A 12817-nucleotide genomic window follows, 5' to 3' on the forward strand; every position below is an offset into this window, starting at 1 on the left:
GTACATTCTGGTTACTGGGTGGGGGATAACTGTATATTCTGGTTACTGGGGGGGGGGGGGGTAACTGTATATTCTGGTTACTGGGTGGGGGATAACTGTACATTCTGGTTACTGGAGAGGGGTAACTGTACATTCTGGTTACTGGGTGGGGGATAACTGTATATTCTGGTTACTGGGGGGGGGTTAACTGTATATTCTGGTTACTGGGTGGGGGATAACTGTACATTCTGGTTACTGGAGAGGGGTAACTGTATATTCTGGTTACTGGGGGGGGGGTAACTGTATATTCTGGTTACTGGGGGGGATAACTGTATATTCTGGTTACTGGGTGGGGGATAACTGTACATTCTGATTACTGGAGGGGGGTAACTGTATATTCTGGTTACTGAGGGGGGGTAACTGTATATTCTGGTTACTGGGGGGGATAACTGTATATTCTGGTTACTGGGGGGGGGGGTAATGTACATTCTGGTTACTAGGGCGGGGGGGGGGTTAATTGTACATTCTGGTTATTGCGGGGGGGGGGGGGGGGTAACTGTACATTCTGGTTACTGGGTGGGGGATAACTGTACATTCTGGTTACTGGAGAGGGGTAACTGTATATTCTGGTTACTGGGGGGGGTTAACTGTATATTCTGGTTACTGGGGGGGATAACTGTATATTCTGGTTACTGGGTGGGGGATAACTGTACATTCTGGTTACTGGAGAGGGGTAACTGTATATTCTGGTTACTGGGGGGGGGGGTAACTGTATATTCTGGTTACTGGGGGGGATAACTGTATATTCTGGTTACTGGGGGGGGGGGGTAATGTACATTCTGGTTACTAGGGCGGGGGGGGGGTTAATTGTACATTCTGGTTATTGCGGGGGGGGGGGGTAACTGTACATTCTGGTTACTGGGTGGGGGATAACTGTACATTCTGGTTACTGAGTGGGGGATAACTGTACATTCTGATTACTGGAGGGGGGTAACTGTATATTCTGGTTACTGAGGGGGGGTAACTGTATATTCTGGTTACTGGGGGGGGATAACTATATATTCTGGTTACTGGGGGGGGGTTAACTGTATATTCTGGTTACTAGGGGGATAACTGTATATTCTGGTTACTGGGGGGGTTAACTGTATTTTCTGTTTACTGGGGGAGATAACTGTATATTCTGGTTACTGGGGGGGGGGTAACTGTATATTCTGGTTACTGGGGGGGATAACTGTATATTCTGGTTACTGGGGGGGGGGTAATGTACATTCTGGTTACTAGGGCGGGGGGGGTTTAATTGTACATTCTGGTTATTGCGGGGGGGGGGGGTAACTGTACATTCTGGTTACTGGGTGGGGGATAACTGTACATTCTGGTTACTGAGTGGGGGATAACTACATTCTGATTACTGGAGGGGGGTAACTGTATATTCTGGTTACTGAGGGGGGGGTAACTGTATATTCTGGTTACTGGGGGGGGGATAACTATATATTCTGGTTACTGGGGGGGGGTTAACTGTATATTCTGGTTACTAGGGGGATAACTGTATATTCTGGTTACTGGGGGGGTTAACTGTATTTTCTGTTTACTGGGGGAGATAACTGTATATTCTGGTTACTGGGAGGGGGTTAACTGTATATTCTGGTTACTGGGGGGGATAACTGTATATTCTGGTTACTGGGGGGATAAGTGTATATTCTGGTTACTAGGGGGGGTGGGGTAACTACATTCTGGTTACTGGGAGGGGGGGGGGTAACTGTATATTCTGGTTACTGGTGTGGTGGGGGTTAACTGTATATTCTGGTTACTGCGGGGGGTGGTAACTGTATATTCTGGTTACTGAGGGGGGGGTAACTGTATATTCTGGTTACTGGGGGTGTAACTGTATATTCTGGTTATTGGGGGGGGGTAACTGTATATTCTGGTTACTGGGGGGGGTAACTGTATATTCTGGTTACTGGGGGTGATAACTGTATATTCTGGTTACTGGGGGGGGTAATGTACATTCTGGTTACTAGGGCTGGGGGGGGGGGGTTAATTGTACATTCTGGTTATTGCGGGGGGGAGGGGTAACTGTACATTCTGGTTACTGGGTGGGGGATAACTGTACATTCTGGTTACTGGGTGGGGGATAACTACATTCTGGTTACTGGAGGGGGGTAACTGTATATTCTGGTTACTGGGAGGGAGGTTAACTGTATATTCTGGTTACTGGGGGGGATAACTTTATATTCTGGTTACTGGGGGGATAAGTGTATATTCTGGTTACTAGGGGGGGTGGGGTAACTACATTCTGGTTACTGGGAGGGGGGGGTTAACTGTATATTCTGGTTACTGAAGGGGGGGTAACTGTATATTCTGGTTACTGGTGTGGTGGGGGTTAACTATATTCTGGTTACTGCGGGGGGGTGGTAACTGCATATTCTGGTTACTGAGGGGGGGGTAACTGTATATTCTGGTTACTGGGGGGGTGGGTAACTGTATATTCTGGTTACTGGGGGGGATAACTGTATATTCTGGTTACTGGGGGTGGGGGAGTAACTGTATATTCTGGTTACTGGGGTGGGTAACAGTACATTCTGGTTACTGGGTGGGGGATAACTGTACATTCTGGTTACTGGAGGGGGGTAACTGTATATTCTGGTTACTGGGGGGGGGGGTAACTGTATATTCTGGTTACTGGGGGGGATAACTGTATATTCTGGTTACTGGGGGGGGTAACTGTATATTCTGGTTACTGGGGGGGTAACTGTACATTCTGGTTACTGGGTGGGGGATAACTGTACATTCTGGTTACTGGAGGGGGTAACTGTATATTCTGGTTACTGGGGGGGGTAACTGTATATTCTGGTTACTGGGGGGGGTAACTGTATATTCTGGTTACTGGGGGGGATAACTGTATATTCTGGTTACTGGGGGGGGTAATGTACATTCTGGTTACTAGGGCTGGGGGGGGGGTTAATTGTACATTCTGGTTATTGCGGGGGGAGGGGTAACTGTACATTCTGGTTACTGGGTGGGGGATAACTGTACATTCTGGTTACTGGGTGGGGGATAACTGTACATTCTGGTTACTGGAGGGGGGTAACTGTATATTCTGGTTACTGGGAGGGGGGTTAACTGTATATTCTGGTTACTGGGGGGGATAACTTTATATTCTGGTTACTGGGGGGATAAGTGTATATTCTGGTTACTAGGGGGGGTGGGGTAACTACATTCTGGTTACTGGGAGGGGGGGGTTAACTGTATATTCTGGTTACTGAAGGGGGGGTAACTGTATATTCTGGTTACTGGTGTGGTGGGGGTTAACTATATTCTGGTTACTGCGGGGGGGTGGTAACTGTATATTCTGGTTACTGAGGGGGGGGTAACTGTATATTCTGGTTACTGGGGGGGTGGGTAACTGTATATTCTGGTTACTGGGGGGGATAACTGTATATTCTGGTTACTGGGGGTGGGGGAGTAACTGTATATTCTGGTTACTGGGGTGGGTAACTGTACATTCTGGTTACTGGGTGGGGGATAACTACATTCTGGTTACTGGAGGGGGGTAACTGTATATTCTGGTTACTGGGGGGGGGGGTAACTGTATATTCTGGTTACTGGGGGGGATAACTGTATATTCTGGTTACTGGGGGGGGTAACTGTATATTCTGGTTACTGGGGGGGTAACTGTACATTCTGGTTACTGGGTGGGGGATAACTGTACATTCTGGTTACTGGAGGGGGTAACTGTATATTCTGGTTACTGGGGGGGGTAACTGTATATTCTGGTTACTGGGGGGGGTAACTGTATATTCTGGTTACTGGGGGGGATAACTGTATATTCTGGTTACTGGGGGGGGTAATGTACATTCTGGTTACTAGGGCTGGGGGGGGGGGTTAATTGTACATTCTGGTTATTGCGGGGGGAGGGGTAACTGTACATTCTGGTTACTGGGTGGGGGATAACTGTACATTCTGGTTACTGGGTGGGGGATAACTGTACATTCTGGTTACTGGAGGGGGGTAACTGTATATTCTGGTTACTGGGAGGGGGGTTAACTGTATATTCTGGTTACTGGGGGGGATAACTTTATATTCTGGTTACTGGGGGGATAAGTGTATATTCTGGTTACTAGGGGGGGTGGGGTAACTACATTCTGGTTACTGGGAGGGGGGGGTTAACTGTATATTCTGGTTACTGAAGGGGGGGTAACTGTATATTCTGGTTACTGGTGTGGTGGGGGTTAACTATATTCTGGTTACTGCGGGGGGGTGGTAACTGTATATTCTGGTTACTGAGGGGGGGGTAACTGTATATTCTGGTTACTGGGGGGGATAACTGTATATTCTGGTTACTGGGGGTGGGGGGGGTAACTGTATATTCTGGTTACTGGGGTGGGTAACTGTACATTCTGGTTACTGGGTGGGGGATAACTGTACATTCTGGTTACTGGAGGGGGGTAACTGTATATTCTGGTTACTGGGGGGGGTAACTGTATATTCTGGTTACTGGGGGGGGCGTAACTGTATATTCTGGTTACTGGGGAGGGGGTAACTGTATATTCTGGTTACTGGGGGGGTAATGTACATTCTGGTTACTGGCGCGGGGGTGGGGGTTAATTGTACATTCTGATTATTGCGGTGGGGGGGGGGGGGTTACTGTACATTCTGGTTACTTGTTGGGGAGGGGGTAACTTTATATTCTGGTTCCTGGGGGGGGTAACTATATATTCTGGTTACTGGTGGGGGGGTAACTGTACAGTCTGGTTACTGGGGGGGTTGGGGTAATTGTACATTCTGGTTATTGGGGGGTGGGGTAACTGTATATTCTTGTTACTGGGGTGGGGGACTGTACATTCTGGTTACTGGGGGGGGGGGGTAACTGTATGTTCTGGTTACTGAGGGGGGGGTAACTATATGTTCTGTTTACTGGGGTGGGGGGTAATTGTATATTCTGGTTACTGGGGGGGGGAACTACATTCTGGTTACTGGGGGGGGGGGGGTAACTGTACATTCTGGTTACTGGGGGGGTAACTGTATATTCTGGCTACTGGGGGGGGTAACTGTATGTTCTGGTTACTGAGGGGGGGGGTAACTATATGTTCTGGTTACTGGGGTGGGGGGTAATTGTATATTCTGGTTACTGGGGGGGGTAACTACATTCTGGTTACTGGGGGGGGTGGGGTAACTGTACATTCTGGTTACTGGGGGGGTAACTGTATATTCTGGTTACTGGGGGGGGTAACTGTATATTCTGGTTACTGGGGGGGGTAACTGTATATTCTGGTTACTGCGGGGAGTAACTGTATATTCTGGTTACTGGGGGGGCGGGGGTAACTGTATAATCTGTTTACTGGGCGGTAACTATACATTCTGGTTATGATGCGGTTAACGATTTGTTTTGGTTACTAGGGAGCAACGCAACTATATCCGATTCAAATGTGTGTTGTCCAACACGCTCCTCGATGTCCTTCGGCAGCGAGCTGGATGGGTTGAGGTCAAAGAGTGAGTTCCTCACTATTCCTAAGCTGGGGGAGGGGGAGTTTGGGTCAAGGCGTTTAAATTCCGGTTTTACCGCCAGCCATTACCGCAAGAGTCTGGTAATAAATGGCAGCTACTGCACTTGCGTCCCTGCTGGCAGGTCCGTCAGCGGGCATCACCTTGGCTGGGCGGATGCTATCCGTGCTCGCCATGATTCTACAGCTGGTGACCTCAGTGAGTGCAATGCTCACTTGACTCTGGACCCCACTTACTGGGATGCCTGCAGTGTGACCCGCAGAGCAAGCGATGACCAGCAGGCTCCAGCAGCGGTATTTAAATGGTCATCAGCAACTACTTGTACCTGACATTTCTCTGCAGTTTGACTGGCTCTTCGCAACTTTCTGCAACATCAGCAGCTCTACAAACTGCTTTTAACTTTCCACGGTAACAGGGTGTGTTGGGACAAGTGGATAACGCCTTCATTCTGGCAGGCTTCTGCTCACACCATTTGTCACAGTTGTGGGGGTTGTACTGGCAGTCCCCCTCGCACTCGAGCATCTTTGGGAGAGGGAGAGGAGGCAGAGGAGAAGATGAGCACAGAGGGAGGAGGGCTCTCAACAGGAGGCCTTACACACCTAGGGTCTGCAGAGAACACTTCTCTTATATCCACTTATACCAGGAGCAGTGTATTTGGAGGCTCTGCTTCATCAAGGAGGTGAACTCTGCCTCCTCCTGGACCCAGACCTGCAGCCTGAGAGCAGGACGACCATGGCTCTCCCAGTGGCCCTCAAGGTCACTGCGGCCCTCAATTTCTTCGCCAGCGGATCCTTCAGCGGAGTCTACAGCAACAGACGCAAGAGTATTGAACGTAAGAAATAGGAGCAGGAGTGGGCCATTTGGCCCCTCGAGCCTGCTCCGCCGTTTAATAAGATCATGGCTGATCTGATCATGGGCTCAGCTCCACTTCCCTGCCCGCTCCCCATAACCCTATATTCCCTTATCGCTTAAAAATCTGTCTATCTCCACCTTAAATATATTCAATGACCCTGCCTCCACAGCTCTCTGGGGTAGAGAATTCCAAAGATTCACGACCCTCTGAGAGAAGAAATTCCTCCTCATTTCGGTTTTAAATGGGCGACCCCTTATTCTGAAACTATGCCCCCTAGTTCTGGATCCCCCCACGAGGGGAAACATCCTCTCTGCATCTACTCTGTCGAGCCCCCTCAGAATCTTATACATTTCAATAAGATCACCTCTCATTCTTCTAAACTCCAATGTGTATAGGCCCAACCTGCTCAACCTTTCTTCATCTCAGGAATCAACCTCGTCAACCTTCTCTGAACTATCGCCAATGCAAGTATATCCCTCCTTAAGTAAGGAGACCTAAACTGTACGCAGTACCCCAGGTGTGGTCTTACAGTTGTAATGGGACTTCTCTGCTTTTATACTCTATCCCCCTTGCAATAAAGGCCAACATTCCATTTGCCTTCCTGATTACTTGCTGTACCTGCATACTAACTTTATGTGTTTCATGCACAAGAATCCCTCTACCGCAACATTTTGTAATATCTCCCCATTTAAATAATAATTTGCTTTTTTATTTTTCCTATCAAACTGGATAACCCCAGATTTTCCCACATTATACTCCATTTGCCAATTTTGTGCCCACTCACTTAGCGTCACTGAGGCTCTTTACACCAGGAGAAGGGATTACGTTGTTTTCTCTCTGAGCAGAGAGAAGTAGCACGAACAGCATGTGGCTTTGCAAGGATAGCGGGCTTCCCCATGGTGCAGGTGCCATCGACTGCACCCACATGGCTTTGCGGGCACCACATATCAATGCTGGTCAATGCCCGCTACCCTGGCAGCAGTCTTGGTGCCTTCATCCTGTGTCAGTCCGGTGTGCCAGCAATCTTTCAGGCACCATGTCAAACCCGAGGGTGGCTGCTCAGAGACAAGTGCTATCACTCTGCACCTGGCTCATGACTCCCTTCCACAATCCCATCACTCGTGCCCAGCACTATAATAATGAGAGCCATGCTTCCACCAGAAACATCTTCGAGCAGACCATTGGGCTCTTGAAGCAACGGTTCCACTGCCTTGCCCGCTCGGGAGGAGCCCTCCAGGACCCGGCAGTATGGGGGCCAATTTCATGCTGTCCTGTTCCATGCTTTACAACTTGGCCATCAGGAGGGCGTGGACCCATGCCGCCTCAGGGAGAGGGAGAGGGAGAGGGAGGGGAGGAGGCAGGCAGCCAATCTCCCTTCCAGATGGGTTGTCTGTGAACATCTCATCAAACTCCAATTCAAGTGAATGAAACCTCAGATTCCCACATTACAGGAACAATGTGATTGCACTGGAAAGGGTGAAGAGGATACTTACAAAAATGTTGCCTGGACTGGAGAATGTTAGCTATGAGGAAAGATTGAAGATGCTGGGTCTGTTTGCTTTTGACCAGAGGAGACTGAGGGGAGACCTGATTGAGGTGTATAAAATTATGAGGGGCCTGGATAGGGTGGATAGGAAGGACCTGTTTCCCTTGACAGAGGGGTCAACAACCAGGGGGCATAGATTTAAAGTAATTGGTGGAGATTTAGAGGAGATATGAGGGGAATTTTCTTCTATGGTGGGGGTCTGGAACTCACTGCTTGAAAGGGTGGTAGAGGCAGAAACCCTCACCACATTTAAAAAGCACTTGGACATGTAATTAAAGTGTCGTAACCTACAGGGTTACGGACCATGAGCTGGAAAGTGGGATTATGCTGGATAGCTCTTGGTCGGCCGGCACGGACACGATGGGCCGAAATGGCCTTCTTCCGTGCTGTAACTTTCTATGATTCCTGTGCTCACTACATCCCCATCCCTCTGTCACAGAGTTCTCCTGGGCACAAAGCTGAAATGATAGCTACTGCAAAGATTCAAACAAATTTATTAAATTTGTCAACAATCAATTTACACATACGATATCAACCAATCATCCTTGTGCAATCCCTTAGTGCCTGTTGTTTGCGTGACTAGTGCTCCTACACAGTGCTGCCCCGATGGCTGCAGCATGTCTGGTGGAAGATCGCTGAGTTTCCGAAGGGGCATGGCAGCACCACCTCGAGCAGCTCTGGGCCAAGAAGGCCCGGCTGCAGCGTGCACCGCCTCGGCATGGGCGGCAGCAGCAGTGTACTGCAAACTGTGAGATGATGCTGATCTCTGCAGCAGCAGCTTGGAAGGAGCCAGACACAGCTACAGACAATGCAGTCCTTTTCCTGCTTTGAGCTTGGAGTCGTGGCTGCAGCATTTGGCAGATTTCAGTCACAGCCTCTTTCGTGAAGCGATGACGTCACAAGCATTTGTTGTCGCTGAAGTTAAGGTAAGCAAATTGCTCCCTAAAGTCCCTCTGTAGATATGGCCGCCTGCTGAGAGTGCTACTCCCCCTCTCTCTTCCAGCAGCTTGTCCTGCTCTGCGTGGCCTCTCTTCATTTTCTCCGCCATGTTCAGTTCCAAAAGGAATCTCTAGCAGGCCATCCATGCCTGGAAACAACTTGTTTCAGCACAAGCTTTCAAATCAACAGAAAAACACTCCACCACCAGCCAGGCCAGTCCCGGCAGTCTATTCAAAATGTAGCCCAGTATAGGAAAGCTCCACAAACAAGTACAGCTGAACCAGCAGCTAGGAGAAATAATCCAGCGACTAACCTATAAGTAATTCATGATCCCTTTAAGTAGCGCTGCAGGGGAGGGAGGTGGGGGTGGGGGGGGGGGTGGTCCTTCATGCCGTTGAGCTCGTGTTCAGCTTTGCGAGGTTAAGTCAGGGCGCAGGCTGGAGTGTGGCGTTTGAAAATGGCAGCGCTGGCATGAAATGATCATTGCACACTTAGCCATGTGTGTGATTTGGAACACCTCTATTAAATCTTCCCCATATCTTCTCTGCTCGAAGGAGAAAATCTCTGCTCATCTGCTCAAAGAGCAGTCCAAACAGAGGCTTGAACCCTGGACCCTGGGATTAGCAGTCTGATCTCTCCTGACACCGCTATCTGGGCTCCACCCAGGGGTGCTCATTCTGTAGCTGTCAATCATCAGCCCCGTACTGGTTTGTGACACCAATGCACGGTGATCGGCGATGTGGCTGTATATTTCCCGGTTCCTGGTACCTGCGGTGGTTTCGGTTGGTGTGCTTGTACCCTGCTGGCTGTGTTCCTGTACCTGCTTGTCACTGTGCTCTCCCTTATTGACAGTGAAGGGGAGTGGGACTTTTACTGGTGCGACATCAGCTGGCTGAGAGAGAACTTCGGCTACACCTACATGGATGAGCATGTTCGCGTGTCACACTTTCGCAATCACTACGAGGTACGAACCGAGAACCCGATTCACCGCAAAATGGAGCTTGTCACAACAATCCTGCTTTAGAAATAATGGGAGAGGCATTGGTTCTGGGCACTGGCATGAAATGGGCAGTAACGCAGCGACTGCCCATTATACATCCTCGTCACATACTCCCCCACCCCAGCCGGCACAACCCCGCCGTCGCCCACACTGTCCGATATTCAGTTACGCTGAAGGTCTGAATAGTGAATAATATCGAGGGGCAGGGGGCGCGCGTGCAACGGTCGTGTGTGACAGGCAGGGAACATATTGAGTGCCGAAGGGATTCACCTGTTTTCGGCTACTGCCCAAGACCCATTATACCTTCAGATAGCTTGCCTCTTGTATCCTTCAGTGACATGGGCAACTGGCACTGACACTATCCGCTCTCTGAGGTAGAGCGAGACTTTGTGTGATTGTGTAGAACGGGTGATAGTTAGCCAGCTCGCCCTGCACTGACAGGCTGAGACTCGCTGGCTCCTATTGTACAATGTTGCACAGAGTCACGATCTACCCCACTGCCTTGGGTCGCGGGGGCGGGGACCACAAGCTTGGTCACAGAGCTGAGTTTTAACAACAGTCTGAAAGGAGGAGCAGATTTTTCAAATCCCTCCAGGGCCTTGTCCCTCCTTATCTCTGTAACCTCCTCCAGGCCGACTACCCCCCGAGAATCAGGCTGTTTGGCCCATGTACATAAGAAATAGGAACAGGAGTAGGCCATACAGCCCCTCGAGCCTGCTCCACCATTTAACACTATCTTGGCTGATCTGATCATGGACTCAGGTCCACTTCCCTGCTCGCTCCCCAGAACCCCTTAACTCCTTATCGTTTAAGAAACTATCTATTTCTGTCATAAATTTATTCAATGTTCCAGCTTCTACAGCTCTCTGAGGCAGCAAATTCCACAGATCCACAACCCTCTGAGAGAAGAAATTTCTCTTCATCTCAGTTTTAAATGGGCGGCCCCTTATTCTGAAACTATGCCCTCTAGTTCTAGTCTCCCCTATCCGTGGAAACATCCTCTCTGCATCCACCTTGTCAAGCCCCCTCATAATCTTATACATTTTGATAAGATCACCTCTCATTCTTCTGAATTCCAATGAGTAGAGGCCCAACCTACTCAACCTTTTTTCATAAGTCAACCCTCTCATCTCCGGAATCAACCGAGTGAACCTTCTCTGAACTGCCTCCAAAGCAAGTATATCCTTTCGTAAATATGGAAACCAAAACTGCACGCAGTATTCCAGGTGTGGCCTCACCAATACCCTGTATAACTGTAGCAAGACTTTTATACTCCAGCCCCTTTGCAATAAAGGCCAAGATTCCATTGGCCTTCCTGATCACTTGCTGTACCTCCATACTATCCTTTTGTGTTTCTTGCACCAGGACCCCCAGGTCCCGCTGTATTGCAGCACTTTGCAATCTTTCTCTATTTAAGTAATAATGTGCTCTTGATTTTTTTTCTGCAAAAGTGCATGACCTCACACTTTCCAACATTATACTCGATCTGCCACTCACTTAGCCTGTCTTGCGTCCTTTTGGAAATTTTTTATGTCCTCACACATTGCTTTTCCTCCCATCTTTGTATTGTCGGCAAACTTGGCTATGTTACACTCAGTCCCTTCTTCCAAGTCATTCATATAGATTGTAAATAGTTGACGCCCCAGCACCAATCCGTGTGGCACCCCACGAGTTACTGGTTGCCAACGCGAGAATGAACCATTTATCCTGACTCTGTTTTCTGTTAGTTAGCCAATCCACTATCCATGCTAATATATTACCCCTGACCCCGTGACCTATTATCCTGCACACCTGCAGTAGTCCTGCTCCACCTGTAGCCCCTCGCTCCCACCGTGTCCCCCCCCTCGCTCCCACCGTGTCCCCCCCCTCGCTCCCACCGTGTCCCCCCCCTCGCTCCCACCGTGTCCCCCCCCTCGCTCCCACCGTGTCCCCCCCCTCGCTCCCACCGTGTCCCCCCCTCGCTCCCACCGTGTCCCCCCCCTCGCTCCCACCGTGTCCCCCCCCTCGCTCCCACCGTGTCCCCCCCCTCGCTCCCACCGTGTCCCCCCCCTCGCTCCCACCGTGTCCCCCCCCTCGCTCCCACCGTGTCCCCCCCCTCGCTCCCACCGTGTCCCCCCCCTCGCTCCCACCGTGTCCCCCCCCTCGCTCCCACCGTGTCCCCCCCCTCGCTCCCACCGTGTCCCCCCCCTCGCTCCCACCGTGTCCCCCCCCTCGCTCCCACCGTGTCCCCCCCCTCGCTCCCACCGTGTCCCCCCCCTCGCTCCCACCGTGTCCCCCCCCTCGCTCCCACCGTGTCCCCCCCCTCGCTCCCACCGTGTCCCCCCCCTCGCTCCCACCGTGTCCCCCCCCTCGCTCCCACCGTGTCCCCCCCCTCGCTCCCACCGTGTCCCCCCCCTCGCTCCCACCGTGTCCCCCCCCTCGCTCCCACCGTGTCCCCCCCCTCGCTCCCACCGTGTCCCCCCCCTCGCTCCCACCGTGTCCCCCCCCTCGCTCCCACCGTGTCCCCCCCCTCGCTCCCACCGTGTCCCCCCCCTCGCTCCCACCGTGTCCCCCCCCTCGCTCCCACCGTGTCCCCCCCCTCGCTCCCACCGTGTCCCCCCCCTCGCTCCCACCGTGTCCCCCCCCTCGCTCCCACCGTGTCCCCCCCCTCGCTCCCACCGTGTCCCCCCCCTCGCTCCCACCGTGTCCCCCCCCTCGCTCCCACCGTGTCCCCCCCCTCGCTCCCACCGTGTCCCCCCCCTCGCTCCCACCGTGTCCCCCCCCTCGCTCCCACCGTGTCCCCCCCCTCGCTCCCACCGTGTCCCCCCCCTCGCTCCCACCGTGTCCCCCCCCTCGCTCCCACCGTGTCCCCCCCCTCGCTCCCACCGTGTCCCCCCCCTCGCTCCCACCGTGTCCCCCCCCTCGCTCCCACCGTGTCCCCCCCCTCGCTCCCACCGTGTCCCCCCCCTCGCTCCCACCGTGTCCCCCCCCTCGCTCCCACCGTGTCCCCCCCCTCGCT

At 51.8% G+C, this 12817-nt stretch overlaps 1 protein-coding gene across 1 annotated transcript in view; it reads left to right on the forward strand.

Annotated features, from left to right (window-relative positions):
- The window catches only part of ttll9 (tubulin tyrosine ligase-like family, member 9), a 76061-nt gene that overhangs the window by 19231 nt on the left and 44013 nt on the right, over positions 1-12817 (forward strand). Inside the window, exons 3-4 of the mRNA XM_070894854.1 lie at positions 5377-5469; positions 9672-9783. Of these exons, the coding sequence (XP_070750955.1) occupies positions 5377-5469; positions 9672-9783 (205 nt within the window). The remainder of the gene's footprint in view (positions 1-5376; positions 5470-9671; positions 9784-12817) is intronic.

This window comes from Pristiophorus japonicus, chromosome 12, assembly GCF_044704955.1.
Source record: "Pristiophorus japonicus isolate sPriJap1 chromosome 12, sPriJap1.hap1, whole genome shotgun sequence".
NCBI classification, from domain to species: domain Eukaryota; kingdom Metazoa; phylum Chordata; class Chondrichthyes; family Pristiophoridae; genus Pristiophorus; species Pristiophorus japonicus.